The sequence below is a fragment of the Sceloporus occidentalis genome, unplaced genomic scaffold (assembly GCF_023333645.1).
Source record: "Sceloporus occidentalis isolate IW3139 unplaced genomic scaffold, rSceOcc1.0.p SCAF_28, whole genome shotgun sequence".
Classification (NCBI taxonomy): domain Eukaryota; kingdom Metazoa; phylum Chordata; class Lepidosauria; order Squamata; family Phrynosomatidae; genus Sceloporus; species Sceloporus occidentalis.
In genome coordinates, this window is record NW_028317008.1 from 12,199,697 (window position 1) to 12,213,727 (window position 14,031).

The following is a 14,031-nucleotide window of genomic DNA, read 5'->3' on the forward strand; positions in this document are numbered from 1 at the left end:
TTTTTAGCTGCGTTCCCGCCTCCTATTAACCATTAAAAGACCTCTGAATGGCGCTGCGTCTTCTTGAGTGAAAGCTGCATCAGAAGAATAAGGACATCTCTACACATGGTGTCTGGATCCTGGCCCAGCTGTGTGTATCGAGGTAGTTAGTTGGGACTGCCAGCCCTGACAGAGCCAGCAGGGAAGTTTACTTTAAAGGAGAATTGTTTGAACAAGCGGCCATAGTCTAAAACTAGAGGGTTAGAGGCTTAGATGTAATGTAAGGGAGTTTACTTTACTGAGAGGGTGGAAGATAAATGGCTCAGCCTCACAGCAGAAGTGGTAGGGGCTAATACAGCGAAATAATTATAACATGCATGGGCTAGACATAAACCTTTCCTGACCAAGGACTTAGATCTTAGTCTTTATGTTCTATGTCAGGGAGTAGCACGGTTAGCGTTTGGCATCCAGCGACACTGTCATCAACAGCGACACCAGCCGTCCTGATAATTCACTATTTCAAACGTTTGTCTGAAAGGGATAATTGCATAAAATCGTAAAGCCTGTGTATTTAAACATGTATACATTTTATTAATAAAAGGTAATCAGTTATCGCTCATTTTAAAAAGATAAATGTCTCTGTGCCTTATGTTTGTCACCCCATTCCCTCTAGATTGTAAGCTTGTGAGCAGGGCTCTCTCCACTTAATGTATCGGTTTGTCTTATTCTATCAATTCTCATCCTGTCATACCCCTTGTATATATGTATTGTATTAAGTGCTGCGTAAACTGTTGGCGCTATATAAATAAAATATAAATTACACAAATTTATATAGCGCCAGCAGATACCACAGCGCTGGTATAACTGAGTCCGTAAAATCATTTAAACACAATAACAAAGTGCTACAAAAGGAGAAGAGGGCCCTGCTCTTGGGAGCTTACGATCTATTTGGTGGTTGAGGGGAGGTGAAACAGTATTAGAGGACTGCCTAGACCGGGATGAGTTGGTCGAGTCAGGACGATCTGTCGAGCTTGTTAATCATACAGATGGCTGGGTTAGGATGATGGCTGAGAATGTTAGGAGGAAGGGTGGGTTTTCATTGGGGGGGGATTGTGTGTGTGTGTGTGTGTGTGTGTGTGTGTGTGTAAAAGGGTCTGTACCCCAGAGGCAACAAAACATTAAAAAAAAAACCTAGATAAAAGACAATGCTTCTGCGAAAAATGCGATTTAGCCAGCGCCACCTACTGCTCCAATATAAAACTGCAGTCAAAAAAAACTGCTTCACAGGGAGCTGCTTGGACTAGGGGGACCATGTCCGCTATTTTTACAGAACACTAATGCAGTACACGTTACTGACCAGTGCCTGTAAAGAGCGATAATATTCTGAATAGGGTAGCGTGACAATATTTGCTGCAATAAGTTGACACTTAACATGTACCGTCAAACTACTTATATTTGGGTAAGAAACTTCCAAAGGGATATTGGGTATCACAAAAAGTAGCTTCACTGAAAAGAAAAAAAGTCTTACAAAATGTTTTACAAGACAAAATAGACATCCATTTTGCACCTTCTTTCAAAGCACCTTTTTAATGTAAAGTCTGACATTTGTTAAAATACATTGGATACATGAGCCAGATGTTAATACTTTTACTGTACGTAAGGAATACACCAGTGTCTGAAGCAACATATGAAAAAATAGATTTAACATTTGTAACAAAAACTGCAAGAATGGCCCTACCAGCACGTATAACGACTCGACGCAATACAAAACCTCAGTATATTTCAATACGCGATGCAAAAATTCAGGCAAGCCAATTGTTTAAATAAAATAAAAAAAATATATACGGTAAGGCACACATTTGCTTTGTTGAAGAACAGAATTGATCCAGTTTTCTAAGAAAAGGTGCATCTTCTGTGCAAGTTCATGCAGATTGAATAACAAGAAGTGTAGCTTAGAAAGGCAGAAATTGGTCCGAGAAAGGATATACCATTTAAATAAAAATATAACAATTTGTCGTATCCTAGAGAAAGAAAAAAGTCAAGTAGAATGAAGGACCCTTTTCATAAGAAACTTTAATGTTGAACAGAAGCAAGTCTCTTATTTTTCTGCACATTATCTACAAGGTGTCACAGCCCGAAATAGCAATTTGCACGCGGTTAGCTTTACACACGGTAAGGAAGCCAAGACTGCTGAAAACTATTAACACGAAGGAAGGCGATATCAGAATACCGGCCGTCGTTACAATCCTGGCTAATAAATACAGCATTTCACAAAAGAAATTCTTCAGGACTCTGCCAACTGTTTCTTTATTGCTCACAATTTGAATCTTTACAAATCGGTATCAGACCTCACAAGAAACCATAGTCAGACATTTTATATAAAACCTATAAAAGATAATTAAACTTTTATCTAATACTTTTAAAGGTATTTGGCTGTTTGACCTTTACGAGATGGCGCAGCCAATTATATAAAATAACATTATGTTGAATAAAATAGGAAGCTTATTTACTGCATGAAAGCAGACATTTGCACAAGACTGTCGCCACCACCATCACTTACATTTAAATACCAAATCCAGTACATCGTTATTTCCTGCATGATCAACCAAGTCAGATTCTTCCTGCTGCAGCACGATTTATAGAGCAGCAGAAGTCTTAACAGTTCTCCGCAAATGTACACTTTAACCGTTAGGGTGTATTTATATATACAAAACAAAAAATGTAAAAAAAAAAAAAAAAAAAAAAAAAATGCAGGATCCCATAGGAATTCAATAAATTATATTCTGCTTTTCACTAAGAAAACAGTCATCTGGGTCACAAACAATCCAGTAACATCTGAAAAGTCTTTAAAAAAAAAAAAATCCTCATCTAAAAATGTGGTGCGATTTTGCCACTGTTATTTTCAAAATCCTTATTTTTATATTAGTTCACTATTGTCCTTTGAATTGTTTTAGAAGTCCAAATAACCTTTACAACCTCGACGGTGGGAAAAATGAAAAAGAGAAAAAAAAAAAGGAAGACAAACACAGGTTTTGTTTTCTTTATTTTCCCCTTGCAGCCAGGTTTTTTTTTTTTGTTTGTTTATTTTCCTGTTGCAAATAACAGTCATCAGTGGTACACAGTCTTCTCATAAGGACGACGGAGAATTCAACGGGCCTGTCCGCAGACTTAGTTGTGACAGAGAGTTCATGTGTTTGTTTGAAGGCTTCAAGGGAGTGTTGCATGTAATAGCTTGAGGGAAGCGGTGATGGTATCTGTCCAACCGCAGGTATTTCACAGTCACCAGCTTTCCTATGTGGAGAAATAAGGAGTGTTAAAATAAAGCATCTGATTTAATCATATTGCTCTCTAAACGGGGGGGGGGGGGGGGGGCAACAATTCTTACCATCAAACCATGACCCATGCAGCGATTTAAATGCTTTTCCAGCATATTCAGGAGATAAGCATTTTACATATACGCAGCCCTATGGGTGGAAAGAAAAAAAAAAAAAAAATCATGATATAATTTGTGTTGAAGTATAAAAGGAGAATCAGAAGATGTAAAAAGGGTAAGTACCTCTCGAGAATTCTTATCTACAGCAATATGGACAATTCCTTCATTGTCACTGCACTTCTCCAATATTGCTTCTTGAATCGCCAAGTGCCAGTGATCACCAATTTCACTAACCAGGAGAAGAAAAGAAAAAATTAGACAGCAAAGAAAAAAAAGTTAAGTCATAGCAGGGGTTATAAACTCCATACATACATTTTTAGGTGTGTGCCAACTCTTAGAAAGAAATTAAAACCAAAACAATGAAATACATACATTATGTATCAACCAGATTGTTTTCTGGTAGTTCTCCTTGTAATAATCATTTACACACAAAGCCCTGATTGGCCACTATCAAGACAGACTTTAGCTATTAAGAGTATACCGTTTGTCCTTGAAATTAACAAAAGCCTCAGTGGAAAAGTCAGTTTTTGATTATTATTTTTTTAGATTACGTATACTTACACAACAGGATCAAACATATTGCGTATCTTTAGACAAGGTGTTAAGCTGTTTGGAGGGGAGTTTCTTCTGTCTAAATGGAAAGCTGCAGATAAGGGAAAACGGAAAGTGTTTAAGAAGGGTCTACAGAGTACATTACGTATGTTTTAAAGGGTCATTCTTAACCTTTATGTTAATAACTTGGGAATGCGTATGTAAATGGGAATTACCTTGACCTTGCCATACTTTAGATGGCATGACAGGAACTTTTTCACACGCGGCAGGCGGACGCCATTTCCAGAGTAGCACGTTCTCTCCGGCTATCTTCTGCAGCTCGCTGTGGACTCGAGATTCATTGGCGACCAGGAAGTCAACTGCTCGCTCCCAAACCAAAGCCAGATTTTTCCTTCAAAAAGAAAAATTCTATAAGTTTCTCAATAACACAGAAACACTCAAGCACGGTAGTCAGCCACACATCAGTAAAAGGGCGTCAGGTACATAAAAATGTTACTATCCAGTCATAACAAGGGACAGCAGAGCATTACAAATACATTTGATCCAAAACAAGTCACAGTGCCAACAGTTCATGCAAACTCACTCACTCTGTTGCCTGTTTTATATGACTTCCAATACCTTATGTGACTTCCATCCTGGCTTGGCTTTTATATTTTATATCCAAGCCATATTGTTGTTATGGAAACACATTAAACATTACTAAAGTGTAAAGTGTATAAAATCCACGCACAACACTTATCTACAGGCTAATGGATCGCTATGAATGCAAAGAAATAACTAGAACGCCCTGAGACCAAAGTGATTTAACTGAAAACTACACAAAAGTTTGTGCATCTACCAAAGTTTGCTAGAAATACACAAGGTCAGATAAAATCATCTGCATATTAAACAATGGCTGCATCCTTAAAGGGGAACTGCCTCCGTAGTTTGGAGCACTTGTGTGTATTTTGATTAATCTATCCATAGTTTGCACTGTTGGGGTCACCTTTTACGGAAGCCAAACAGCTTAATAAACCAGTAAGTAAACCGTAACAGATTAGCTACATCTGGCAATATAACATTTATGTACACACAACCGGATAGCCATTCTTATATCTGTTCCTAAGGAATAAACACAAAAGCAGTATCGCCAAAAAGAACAATACGAGTGTGGTGTTCAAAAGGAGAAAGACACACAAAATTTCACATGACTGACAATGGCAGACTCCAGGTCTGCGGATGAAAGGGAATTTATAGCAATAAATAAGTTAAAGAGCAGTATTTTAACAAATCAACATCTGACATTTTGTTCTTTTCTTGGGATAGCCCTAATTAAATTTTTTTTTTAAAAAACAAAAAACGAGCTGCTTCAGTGTTAAGTGTGCCCAGCAAAAACATTAAAGGAGGCGAAAATCACGTCTGGAAAGATTTGGGCATGCAATAGTTCTAGCGTTAAAAAAAAAAAACCAAAAAAAAACATACCTGTCGCGTGGTGGTATCAAGGAATCTCGTAAATGTGGAACTGCCAGAAGTGGCTCTAAACCTTTATTCTCTTTACAAGCCTCACTGTGACTCTTTAAGGCATCTACAAAGTAGAAATCAGTTATTTTTATCCTTATTCAAGTTCAAGTTATAATTGGGTCACAAAAAATTGATAAGAATGGATGTAGTCCGAGAGTTAGTTGAACTTGACAGCTTTTAAAGGGCCAACATGGAAAATAGTAACATTACGAAAGCTGAAGAGACTTTTGAGGTCACAAGACCTTAAGTAAATTGTCACAAAGATTGGCAATATAATCTAAAAAAAAAAAAATAAAGCTAAAATATGTAAGGAATACAGAAGACCAAATGTTTACTGTTTACCTATGATTTTAACCACCATGTCAAACATCTGCCTGCTTTCTTCCTCCTCTTTAGACCAGCGATATCTCATGTATCGAATTCCACCCAGGAGTACGGCTACACCTGCAAACAATAATACATGTTAGGATTTCAATGCTTACTGTGAATAGCCAGAATCCGGTAGAAGAAAATGACAACCCATACTTCGTCCACTCCTTTTGAAGAAACAGAAACTATGAAGTACTAATGGAATGAACAAAATGACATTATCACTGCTCGTCACTTACCAAGAAGAAGAAGAGACAATTTGTGTGCTACAGTAACTATGGCTCGTCGGACGCGGCATACAAAGGACATTTGTGGCCGGGTGGATTCCAAGTACTTCACGTCACTTATATCTAATTTTCCATCAACATCCCCAGAACACCTATTTAACAGATTAGAATATTTTTTTATAAAAGTCTTGCTTTAAGTGCAACACACACAAATATTAGATATTATATATTACAAGTTATAGAATCAATACTCACTTAATACCAACATCTTTCTCAGAATGTAAGATCCACAACAAGGAGTTATTCAATTCATTTGCATATTCTTTACCTAAATCCTGGAGAGGTGCAATAAGAAGTTTGGCGAGATCACCCAGACAGGCACAACATTTATATTAAGATAACATTAGTTTCATCTGTTCTAGCCACATGAATCCTGTAAATCTGTAAAATTAACACTTGAATTCTGTTCTACTGAAGAGAATACAGCTAGAAGACCATGCACGATATGCAGCAACTAAGATTGGTTTCCTAGCAATAACTAATTACGAATCTATCTCCAATGTCCGTTTGTTTCATTGTAACAGGGCCTTAAACCCAACTGCATTTAACTTTGATAAGCAACAAAAACGCTATGCATATGTCTAAAGCTAGGACATGCACAACTAACAAGGTATCCCACTTTTTGATCCCATACTCATTGTTATGTAGGCTCCCTCTTTTGCATATACCTGCTGCTTTATGGCACAGCGTATGGTTGGAAATGCATTTCACATACATACAGCCATTTCAAACCTATTAGAGATAGTCGGTGCGGAACAGGAAAAGCTTGGACTCAAGCAGGTTAATATGAATAGCAAGATTCAGTATGCTTATAAGAAAGAAATGCAGAGCACAACAAGCACAATACTTAAGCTGATAGCCATAAATGAGCTCACTGCCATACATACTGTATTTGCTTGATTATAAGACTAGGTTTTTCAGAGCAAATGCTCTGAAAAATAACTCTTATAATCAGACCTTAAATAGACTACATGACCAAGATCCAGATCCACCGCAGCGCTGCAGGCGACCCGAATCCTCCTCTCTGGCAGCCGGCAGGAGTAACCATTTGCATAGCTGGGGGGGCAGAGTGGCATATAGGGTGGTATAAGGCATATCTGGGAGGCAGATGTGCATAACTGGGGACAGGTTGGCAAATAAAAGGTTCTTCCTAAATTAATATTCAAATTGAGGGGTCGTCTTATAATCGAGCAATGCGGTGTATAGATCTCTATCATTGACCAACGCATGCGAATATACTTGGCTAACAAAGACAAAAAAAATTACCTTTAAGTATTCAGTTGCTTCCTGGACGGAAATTTTACCATAATCTGTGTCACCACATATATGATCTCCTAATAGGATGCAAAGGAGAAAAATAAGAAAAAAAAAAACGAATTAGAAAAGGCCACATATAATGGTGTTTATATTTCAAGCTCTACATTAATATGAACAGAAAGATTGCCAGCTTTGTTACCGGGTCTTAAAATAAAAAATGGCCTGGAGAGATGTCTGTATGAATGGCTGTGGATAAACTGCACACTTTCCAAACCCCAGCTTTACCATGCACCAGAATATATGGATATGGATATGCGAATAAACTCATTTTCAGCCACACCAACCTGTGATATGCCGCTCCCCAGACAAGAGATTCACATTCATACAAAATACTATGCAATAAAACTGCCAAAAGAAATGGGTACCAAAATAACACCAGTGTGCAGCAAATGTTAGATGTACAGATACATTCACAAACACCCTCCGAGCATGCCAAGTGCACACTTAACAATTGTTCTAAAGTACTCAATGGTCCATCAGTCTGCCATTGCCTATATAACCCCTCTTAACCCCTTCGTGACAAAGGCTGATTTTACTTTTTGTACCCTTCGTGACAATGGCCTTTTTAACATTTCTGCGCTGCTCGTGTTTAGCTGTAATTTTCTTCTTTCCCGTTTACTGAACCCACACACATTAGATATTGTTTTTTTTCAGGACAAGAAGGGCTTTCTTTAGATGACATTGTTTTGATTGTATCTTATTATTTACTACTAAAAAAAGTATAAAATATGGTGAAAAATGACTGTTTCTAACTTTTAGTTGAAAAATCTTTTACTCATCTATAAAAGGTAATGAAAAAACCTGCTAAATAGATTCTACTATTTGTCCTGAGTTTAGAAATACCCAATGTTTTTATTTTTTTTTGCTTTTTTCTACCCATTATGGGGCAATAAGTACAGGTAGCGTTTTGCTATTTCAAAGCCATTTTTTCCAAATCTGGTAATTCTTCCCCCCATGTGCCATTTCGGGTATCTTTGAACCCGGCCAATGCAATTTACCCCATCAAGTCATATATTTTTGAAAACTAGACACCCCAGGGTATTTCAAATGCTAGTATTTTAACTCTTTCCATGCACCATATCTACCACCAGTCTTTGTCAAACTTTGTGGTAGTCATTTTTTTGCATTTGTTTTGTCACACACATTTTACTTCAGGTATGAATTAAAATGTTCTCGTTTATGTCACTATCACAAAACACCCCAATATGTGTTCAGCAACATCTCCTGAGCGCAGTGATACCCCACATGAATGATTTTGCCTGGCTGTTTGGGGGCAAAAGGGCCACATTTGGGGCATGCGCATTTTTCAATGTTGAACTTTGGCATTTGGGGATCCACTGCCCATGCCCTATTTGGTACATCTTTGAGCCGGGCCATTTCAGTGTGCCCAATAAACCCATATATTTTTGAAAACTAGACACCCCAGGGTATTTCAAATGCTAGTATTTTAACTCTTTGCATGCACACATTTTACCACCAGCATTGTTTCAAAGTTTGCAGTAGTATTTTTGTGTGTATTTTTCCCACACACACCTACTTTATGTATGAATTTACAGCTCCTGGTATATGCCGCTGTCACACGACACCCCAATATGTGTTCAGCAACATCTCCTGAGTACAGCGATACCCCACATGCATGAATTTGTCATTTTTTGGGGGAACTAAAAGGCCACATTTGGTACGTGTGCATTTTTCTAATTGGAAATTAGATGTGTGGCCATCCTTCCCCCCGTGTTAATTGGGACGTTGTTGAACCTGGCCAATTCAATTTACCCCATCAAATCATACATTTTTTAAAAGTAGACACCCCACGGGCATTTAATATGCCAGTATTTTAACTCTTTCCATGCGAGAATTGTTTTAAGCTAATATGCTAATTTTAGGACTTGCTCACAAAAATATATTTTTTTATATATATATTTTATATTTTGTTGCCTTTTTTAAAAAAAAATTTTAAACATTTTTTTTTCAACTTGGAGGTTCCCCTGATAGTGACATCAGTGGGAAATGATTTTTACATTTTACTGTTTTTTTACTATTTTTTTCTAATTATTAATTTTATTTTATTTTTTAATTTTTTTTTTACTAATCACAATGTGATTAGAAAGCTGGGCTCCATTGACTTGCATGGTGAATGCAGTACCTGTATTCAACCTGCAAGTGGAGCCAGAGTTCTCTAGATGGTCTGGAGACCGTCTAGCGAGCTTTTAAAACTTGCTTGTTTCTCTTGCAGGGCGGCGGCCATCTTCCTTGATGGCGAAGATCACCGGCAGCTGCGGCTGTGACCGCTCTCCGGAGCGGTCACAGCCCACCGAAAGGTAAGTGTTTGGTGTCGCTGGATGCCTCCTGATCGAGGCATTCCAGCGACACCATTTAAGTTTAGGAGGCGATCGTTGATCGCCTCCTAAACGCTTTTAAAACGGGCGTCCGCCGCCATACAAAGTATGGCGGATGTTGACGCCCCGTGGAGGGGCCAGAGATGGCCCCTTCGTGCCGATCGCGGCGTTGCTGAATGCCTCGAGGTCGAGGCATTCAGCAACGCTTTTTGGGTGCAGAAAGCGAAAGTAGATCGCTTTCTGCACCCGTTTAAAGACGTGCCGGTCCTGGCACGTCAATTGTCGTAAAGCACATGCTTTTCCGTGTCGTGCCAGGACTGGCAATTGTCGTTAAGGGGTTAAAGAATGCCAGTGAACCCCTTGATAAAAGGACCTGCCAGCTTAGAGTTGTGAACATTATCAATGAACAAAGCAAATGCATGGCACTATGTGCATACACACACACACTTTAGACTCACAGCCAGCAGCTTCCTTATTGCCCATAAGAGTTTGCAAACTGCACAATCGCATCCATAAACTAATGGAAAAAAGCATATTAGTACCTGCAGTTTTAGCCAGCTTATCGTGTAGTTTATGCAGGGTGCTCATGAGGAGGTTCTTTCCACCTGTCTGCAAGGAGGAAAAACAACAACAAATTATCCTCACAAATCTGTATCCAGAATTAAACATATGCAGAAAAACTACGAATGTACAAAGAGGTCACTATATAACAGTTAAACGTAAGGCACCGCCAGCGCCTGTGTAATGAGCAAACTGTGGGTTACATATATACATATACCATATACATATCTCAGAATGTTAAAACTGTCATGTATACCTGCCTCAAACCCATACTGGATAACATGGACAGATTTCTATATAGTGAAAGACTTCTGCAACTATTCACAACTTCCACAGGTGACCCTTTTTAACTATATTCTCCCGACGTGATCAGACGCAATGCATGTCTGATTACAAAATTCTAGCAATACCTACAATGAAAGTATAAGAAACATAACATATGTACCCTTTTATTTTCCCATCGTTTCCCATATAAAAGGAAAAACATTTTATAAAATGGCCAAACGCTGCAGTGCTCTATACTTACTTCAGTGCTGGAAAGTTCGTCTGGACTTCTTACTGTAAAAACAATAAGTGAACAGGTTTCATATTTAAATAAAAACTGAAAACATTTAGCCAAAAGCATTACAATACAGTCACAAATATAATACAATACAGTCATGTCATAAAATGGACCAATACATTTTCATGGTTAAAGCTGCATGGACATTCACAAGAATGACTTGGAGACATGGAGGTCACGGTTCTAACCATTTATGTCGAGTTGTTGGTACACTGCAAGTGTAAAAAAACCTCACGATATTTATTGGTAGTGGTTGCATTCACTGAGCTCCCATGTGGCATCATGCAAATTTTTCTCACCATTTAACCTTTACTACCAAAGAGGACAAGAATTGTCTAAGGAAGAACTATTTTATTTAAAGGGAAACTGAAAAGGACAGCAAAGAAGAGTTAACTCAATCCATGTCAACAGTTGGTTGGCCAGCACTACTATACAGCCATTGCAACTCTTAGTCCTTCTGAAAAGATCATTACTTGTTGATGCATCCATGTGAAACAAAAAGCCTTGTACACAGATTTAAAAGGTGCAAACCTTATTCCACTTCCAGCTGGAGGGATATATGACTTATGTATTATACCCAAGAGAACCATCTATACAGCAGAGCGGTCCTTCAAAAAAATAACTCGGTGCAGTATGGGAGATCAGTTTGGGCAAGTTCAAAAACAAAACCGGTTTTAAAGATTCAGGTGTCATTTCAGCAGATTAAAAATCAATTCTAATTATTTTAGTCTGGTCCACAAGTGAGGGGGCTGGATGCCATGGCTGCATTGAATTGAGTCTATGTTCTATATGGTGTATGATTGCTGGATCTTTAAGAATTAAAAACAGATACTTGTGCAGGCAAAGGGACATTATGGTAGAAATGGGTGCATTAGCTGTGTTTGCATCTGTGCTATTTATGTACAGTTAATATATAACTCAATGTGTCTTTTCCAAAATCACATCACAATTCATCTTATGTGATATTGTAGTCTAGCTCAACCAGTAGAAGCCCGCATTCCATATACAACTGGAAGATATCTAGCTGTTTTACTCTATTTTAAAATACTTTAGTTATTGGGACAGTATCTCACTACTAAGAGTAAAAAACACTTGTGAAGGACGCATCTGCATCATCTGACATTCCAGGGAGTGATTCCACATCACACACAATCACTAATATGTTCATAAAGCCCCCATTAACAGAGTAATTACAGAGAAAACTATATTGGAGCATGATGGGGGAAGAAATCACCAACGCACCCTTCACTTCCATGTGCACCGTGTACTTACTCCTGCTAAGGAAACACATTCATTGTTTACATCTACAGACCGGCCTAATATGGACTCTGTGCCGGTTCTTCTAACTTAAATCTGACAAGAACTGGTTTTCACTTTTGATATACACTGAAAAACACAGTAGACAGATGCTCATTCAAGTACTTGAGCCAGAGGCTACCAGACGGCAACAGGAATGTCTGCAACAATTATTTACACTAAAATGTTTCAAGCTGGAGACACAATTATGCTCTGTGAACAAGCGACATGTAAAGATATCGTGACCCAATGCACAGAAGAGACATACACCGTAAAGGGGGTGATTGGAACCACCAATCCATCATCCTGGCCGCCAGCAGTTTTATGCCTCCGTGGAAAGTGTGAAAACGTAGCTATATCGAATTCAGGTACGACACACAAAATCACTTCAATTGGCTAAAGAAACACAAATCGTTCATGAGAAGCTTCCCAGGGTTTTTCCCCCTGGCATGTACAGAACAGTCTTTGGCTAGGTTAGCATAACGGGTATCCAGATATCGTGGACCCACAACACCCAAGATGATGAGCTAGCCACAGGTGGGATCACCCCCGACACGGAGCGCCAATACTAAGCCATCAGCTCTGCGGATCATCAAGGGGTTCTAGTAGCGGAACCCACAGAAGGCTACCTATGTGCCCCCCCCCCAGTTGGCCGGACACACACAGCACTCACACCCCCTGCAGGTACAATGTATACTTACACAGCTCGTCTCCAGACGGTCCCGCTGTGCCACTCACTCTAAGGTAAGTCAGTCCAAGCAGCACAAAGAAAAGGCAGGCGGCAGCTAAGAGTACCATGGACAGGTAATGGGCACTGAAGCCTCCTGGGGGAGACACCTCACCCCTGAACTGTTGCAGCAGTTCCTCGTCGGGCTCCGGGAGCTTCTTCTTGGCGCTGGAGTACGGATAGTGGGGGAGACTGTGGTTAGAGGACGAGTGGTTGGGGTGGGAGACTCTACTGGGGAGACTGTTATTGAGCACATAGACCCCGGAGGCCTCGGCGCTGTAGCTGCCCCCCATGTGGTTACTGGGCTTGCGCGTGAATCCCTCAGCCTTGTTCGTGTTTGATGGGGAGGTCTTCCGGACGGCTCCCCGGCGCCGAGTGGTCACATCGGGTACATCTTCGCCCCAGCCCGGTTTGCTAGGAGTGTCCGGGGGGTCCATGCCGTTGCCCCTTGGCTGTTTTACCATACCCCGCCTACTCCGGCGACTCTGCGGCTCATCCTTCCCCGGCTCCTCCTCGTCTGAGTCGGAATAGTCTCTGTGATAAGAGAAGCGGCTGCCGTTCATGATCCGGCCTTTACTTGCCTCTCCCTCTTCTTCCTCCTCTTCGTCGTCGTTGTTGTTGTCGTCGTCCCGCCCTGGGGGGTTGTGCGGCCTGCGCACCCCCCACCAGCCAGGCGCCTTCCGCCCGTCTGCAGCGTCCACGCACCCCCGCTGGGCCGGGCACCTCTCCGGATAGGAAGCGTTAGCTCTCTCCCGCCGCCCTCCCTGAGCCCCCAGTCCGATATCCGCATCCGACTCATCGGAGCTGAAACCGACTAGTGGAGACGGCTTACCGAGCTCCTTCGGTGGGCTCTGGCGGGCCCCTCTCCTGTGTGTCACGTCCCCGCTGTGCGGGCGGGATCCCCCGCTCTCTGGGAGACCAACAGCCGCAGTCACAGTGTTGTTGTTAGTTATTACCCGCGTTTTCGCGAACCGAGGCTTCTGATCCTCTCGAAGCTTCTTAAGCTTCTTCAGGTACACCGGCCGGGTGCTCTCGGTGACCGGACCCGGCATCATTCCGGAGCGCTTTAACTCAGAAACGAGCTCCTCATCCGTTAGCTGCGCGGTCGCCAT

The 14,031-nt window shown here is 40.6% G+C and overlaps 1 protein-coding gene across 1 annotated transcript; it reads right to left on the reverse strand.

Moving 5' to 3' along the window:
* Positions 1-3,106: 3,106 nt before the first annotated feature.
* LOC149299834 (inner nuclear membrane protein Man1-like) lies at positions 3,107-14,031 on the reverse strand. Its single transcript, XM_089486119.1, has 13 exons — positions 12,894-14,031; positions 10,857-10,892; positions 10,316-10,378; positions 7,387-7,454; positions 6,316-6,395; positions 6,073-6,212; positions 5,807-5,908; positions 5,426-5,528; positions 4,180-4,355; positions 3,974-4,055; positions 3,536-3,641; positions 3,365-3,443; positions 3,107-3,270 (listed from the first exon to the last, which is right to left on the reverse strand). Exons 1-13 carry the CDS (start codon positions 14,029-14,031, stop codon positions 3,107-3,109), a joined length of 2,337 nt encoding a protein of 778 aa, XP_089342245.1.

What these genes read in the sequence shown, in the direction of transcription:
- LOC149299834 (XM_089486119.1), bottom strand. Translation starts at nt 14,031, where the DNA reads ATGGCGACCGCGCAGCTAACGGATGAGGAGCTCGTTTCTGAGTTAAAG. An exon ending in ACCGTCTGGAGACGAGCTGT is followed by an intron (nt 10,893 to 12,893) that starts GTAAGTATACAT and finishes TTGTTTTTACAG; the next exon opens with TAAGAAGTCCAGACGAACTT. An exon ending in AATATGTTTGATCCTGTTGT is followed by an intron (nt 3,642 to 3,973) that starts GTAAGTATACGT and finishes TCTCCTGGTTAG; the next exon opens with TGAAATTGGTGATCACTGGC.